Consider the following 5,215-nt stretch of genomic DNA (forward strand, 5'->3'; position numbering starts at 1 on the left):
GTCTTCAATGAAGATAAGAAAAAGTTAAACACAAATTCAGTAAATTTTCTACATTTAAATATAAATAAAAAGTATTACTTTTAAAATCATAAATAATAATAATAAATGTAATTTTTCTGTACCACTAACAATATAATTATAATTTGTAATTAGAGTAAGTTATACATACGTGTACCTGCTTATTTCACGAACTGTTATTGCTAAAATGTCGAGCAATTTCATTAATAACAAAGTTCCTTGTAAATTCAATTTTTTATTTAACATTTTCAAGGATATCATTCGTGAAGATCTCGCGTTAAAAAATATTACCTTGTACATATTGACACGAGATTATAATTGACTATTTTTTCGTTCTAAAACGAACTTAATTTCTATTTTATTCTGTAGTTTGCAGGGGCGCAACAACGGGGGATGTTCAGGTTGTCTCTCCCTAAAAATAAGTGTCCACCCAATTTTCCCATAAAACAAAATGAATAGTTTCTTCAGGTCAGAGACATGTTTTGAGAAGTTATTGAACTTATTAAACTTTTAATGACATGTCCTGGTTCATCTTGTGAAGCTGAACGCAGTTTCAGTGCATTGAGTAGGCTCAAAATGTACTTTCAAAGTACCATGAGTGAAAAAAATAATTAAGTGATGTAACAATATGCCACGTTCATAAACACATATTAGATTCCTTAGATTTCGTAGCACTAGCTCAAGAATTTATAAATGTATATGATTACAGAAAGACAGTTTTTGGAAATTTGAAAAAAATAAAGTCCAATCAAAACAAACTTATTCAATACAACAATCCATCACTTTTCATAATATATGAGGTTACCTTTTTTATTTTTAATCACTATAAAGAATTCGCTGGTCACCCCCTGAGAGTTAAGTTGTTCGGCCCTGGTAGTTTGTATTATTACAGGGAATTTTATTACATATATTTCTTTCTAGAACCATAACATTGGAAACTATCCAATCTCATGAATATATAAGTGAGTCAAAAGTTTAGTTGTATAATAATAAAAATGTTTATTTAAAAAAAAAACAGAATTAGATTCTGCGAAATATAATTGAAGATAAAAGTTGAAAGTTACTCGTTAAAAATTAATGGGAATATGTAAGTGTGTATTTTCACCTCTTACATTTCCGTAATCCATTTCAGTGTAAATTAGAAAGTAGAGTGTGTCCACAAATTTCAATATCAACTTTATGAAAGGAATTGTACTGATTACAAATATTTTCATATATTAATACAATGATTTTAGGCAAAGTGCTGCTCTCTCTATTTCTTTTACTTCACTGCAGCAAAGTTCAGTAGAAATCTAAATTGTAAGAAATACATTTACATATACTGCTCATAAGATGTCACTGAGAAAATATTCGTTGATTCTAACCTTAAAATAAGTGACAAAAAGTTTATTTAATACTACTTCCAATTATATTGAGAATGTTTCCCACTAGTACGCAATGTAAATACTGGATGTTCAGTAATGAAGAAGAAATTAATAGACTCAGGGAAAAGGCGAATGCCAAACATATCCAGATTTATGGAAGACAAGCACCACCTGTACGATTCACTAATTATACTGGTATTTTTTTTTGATAATTTATTTTGTCGTAGGATATACCTAAATTTGAATATTTTCTCACTCCAGAAGAAGAAAAAATTATGGTTAAGCGATATGAATTACATTTGAGAGATTTTTGCAAGAGGTTTCAACCACCTATGCCAAGATATGTAATTGGAACCTCTTTCCATTATTTCAAACGTTTTTATATACATAATTCTGTAATGAATTATCATCCTAAAGAAGTAATGTGAGTTTCAAATTATATTTTATACTAATATGTGTGTTTATAACATTTTTTTATTACAACTCACGTTGATTTAACTTTTATAAGCTTATTTTTTCATAGGGTAACTTGTATATATTTAGCTTGTAAAGTAGAAGAATTCAACGTATCAATACAACAATTTGTAGCTAATATAAAAGGTGATAGAGACAAAGCCACTGATATTATTTTAAATAATGAATTATTACTGATGGAACAGCTGAATTTCCATTTGTCTATACATAATCCTTATAGACCTGTTGAAGGACTGTTAATTGATATTAAGGTAAGTTTTTCATTTCCAAGGAGGTACTCAATAACTTCTGACTTTTTTCTGTGTAGACAAGAACCAATCTTCATGATCCTGAAAGATTAAGATCCGGTACTGAACACTTTTTAGAAAGAACTCTTTTAACAGATGCCGTTTTGTTGTATTCTCCTAGTCAAGTAGCCCTAGCTGCTGTGTTACATGCTGCATCTAAACTTCAAGAAAATTTGGATTCTTATGTCACAGATACTTTGTTTGGAGTAGACCAAAGAGATAGATTACATGAACTCATCGAAGCTGTTAGAGGTTGGTTTTAAATAATTCATATGAAAAATAATCAAAATTTAGGTTTTTTAAAATTCTTATGGCCCCAAATTCCGCAATTGTTTGTTATAACTGTTTCCTCATGTAAATTTTTGAATGTCGTTGCTTCTGTTATATTGTTTTTTGAAATACTATTTGGTAAATATTTTCTATAGTATTCTCTTGTCCTCCCAGTGGCATGTCTTTTCTACTGGTATGGCTGATTTGACCTGGGTTGTCACCACTTCATTATGGCATCTACTATGTGGTTATATAAATTATCTCCTTTCCTGTTTTTAACTGATATTATAGATAGAGAACGTTTTGGAATTGAAACCGAAATTTTATTGAACTTTTTGGATAAAAGGAGATCATTAACAAATTAATTTCTTCAGAAACCTGAACATGGTAATAATTAATTGAACAAAAGCAGTATCATAGCAGGGAATTTTAAATGGGGGGCTTGCAAGTGTTTGTGGGGCTCTTCCTATTTTCAGTGTTAATAAAAAAGAAATAATGATTTTAAATTAATCTCAAATTGTCTGTTTTACTATGTGAATTTGGAGAAAACTCATTCAGCACATCAGTTGGTGTGGAAACAATCTCATGATGAACATTGAGCAAAGCCACCATTTAAACATGTCTCACTTGTTCTATTTCTGAGGTAGGATTTTAGTCTTCTTAAGGTCGAGAAAGACCTACTTGTAGCAGTTCTTACTGGCAGCGTGGAAAATTAATAAAGGACTGATGGTAGAGTAGTTTTGTTTCACATTCTCATGACACCAGCAGCATATCAAGGTATTTTCCTATTGATTAACGTGACTATACCATACCAAAATTTCCCCTAATGGAGCATCCTCACTGTAATCGACATCTATCACATACTTTAAAAAAAGTTGGTTCATTTTGTTTTATTCCCCTAATATTAATTTATTTTTTGTTGGCAACATGTATTGAAAAGATTTCAAAATTCTTTTTTGGTCAATAGAACGAGATTTCAGTTGTTGAATGAATCCAACCAAGAATGGTATGAATACTGATACTCTGTAATAAACACCAGGGTGTCTATTGGTCTATTGTAACTGATATTAACTTTTTTATTGAGACCTTACTCGATTTTGGGTATTCTTTCACTGGCTAAAGGGAGATTGTTACCCAGAAACATCCGTGACTATGCCACTGAACAAAATGTAGGATACTTGCCAAATGGCAAGTTACAATCTTGTTTAATTTGGTTGATTTGAATTTTACATATCTGAATTTCATTTTGATTCTTCTGTCTTATTTTTTACAATTTTATTATTCAATTTACTATTCCTTTATTAATAATTGACTTTATATTAGAATTATATATTAAAAATATGTTTATCTTTCAGCTATACGTTCGATGGTCAAGATGACTGACACCGTACAAGGCAAAAATCAACAAAAATTGTTGGATAAAAAACTTGATCGTTGTAGGAATCCAGAAAATAATCCAGATAGTGAGATGTAAGTAAATGTTACATGAAATTGATGTTCTAGAAAAATTGAATACTTTTTAGATTATTTCAAAAATCGAAGAAAATTGGAAAAATTAAACTTAAAATTGCATTATTTTTGTATTTAAATTTAAAACATTTATATAATTAAAAACACCAACTCTGGACTAATATATGCTAGATTTTAGATATAGGGTTCTTATTTGAAGAAGGCTATAAACAGTTATCTGACTGTAATCTTGTGATAAGCAGTGTTTTAGATGTAATCTAACAGCTGCAGAACAGCAAAAACAAATATCAGCACAGTAGAACTCAATCATTTAAATAAAAAAAATTTCTTGAAAATTTTGCTTTTTAAAAAAAAATATTCTTTTCATATCAAAACACTTTCCAGTCTTTTAGAAACAAATTCGATATTTTAGCTCTTTGTGTGATGCACTTTCAATGAAATCTATTCATGTAAAACAACTACCCTGTTAAGTATTTTTTATTTTTTGAAAAAAAATCACACAATCTGGCAAATTGTTTTGGGGAGTTGTTTTTGCTTTACAGCCACTCTGCGCCTATACCTAGAAGATATTTTCTACAATACTCTACATTTTGTTCTGCTTCCTAAATACATAGACTCCTCACAAAGGAAGCTATTTTTTGGGGTTCTTGTGCCCCACTTCTCTAGGTGTTAGTACTACTCCTTCAAAGTACTTAAGCCTTTTAGCAAAATGGGCAGGATCTTCACAGAGTAGATGTTTTGTTATCGGATAAGATAATGATCATCTTTCTAGGACACATTGCATATTATATTTCTGCTTGAAAAACACTTTCTGTATTGCATAGGTTTTCGGAGTGTTTGGTTCTGGACCCACACACTCTTATTCCAGTTTTGTCTGTTGTTTTGATGCCATTTAATGGCATATCCGTTAATTTCTTATATGATGTTTTTATCTCATTTGTTTAGACTCCTCTCAACATTATGATTGAAGCTTTTTCTGCTTCGCTTTTCAATTTGTGTAGAGAGGTAAAAGATTTAAAATCATATCTAATGCAGCTTTTGCGTATTAGAATGTTACATAAAATTTTTTAAAACTTAAATCTTTTTTTAGATATAAAAAACGTATGCAAGCATTGTTAGATGAAGACGATGAAGGGTATCAAGCAATTTCAGCACAAAATATGACAATGGATAGTTCTGCTTTAAATATGTCTATAACAGGATCTCCGGGAGTACCATAATATGCAGTATTCCATAACTGATAAACTCAATAATGAACCATTATTACATTTTCTGAGAGAATATAATACAATTTTCTATTCATTTAAATTGGAATTTTCATTTTTGTTCATA

The 5,215-nt window shown here is 29.8% G+C and overlaps 1 protein-coding gene across 1 annotated transcript; it reads left to right on the plus strand.

Moving 5' to 3' along the window:
* Positions 1-1,355: 1,355 nt before the first annotated feature.
* On the plus strand, positions 1,356-5,191 carry LOC130444852 (cyclin-H). The gene is made up of 6 exons (XM_056780142.1): positions 1,356-1,555; positions 1,610-1,806; positions 1,906-2,107; positions 2,164-2,395; positions 3,769-3,883; positions 4,974-5,191. Exons 1-6 carry the CDS (start codon positions 1,436-1,438, stop codon positions 5,101-5,103), a joined length of 996 nt encoding a protein of 331 aa, XP_056636120.1. The 5' UTR covers positions 1,356-1,435; the 3' UTR covers positions 5,104-5,191.
* The last annotated feature ends 24 nt before the right edge of the window (positions 5,192-5,215 follow it).

Source organism: Diorhabda sublineata, chromosome 6 (assembly GCF_026230105.1).
Source record: "Diorhabda sublineata isolate icDioSubl1.1 chromosome 6, icDioSubl1.1, whole genome shotgun sequence".
Lineage (NCBI taxonomy): Eukaryota > Metazoa > Arthropoda > Insecta > Coleoptera > Chrysomelidae > Diorhabda > Diorhabda sublineata.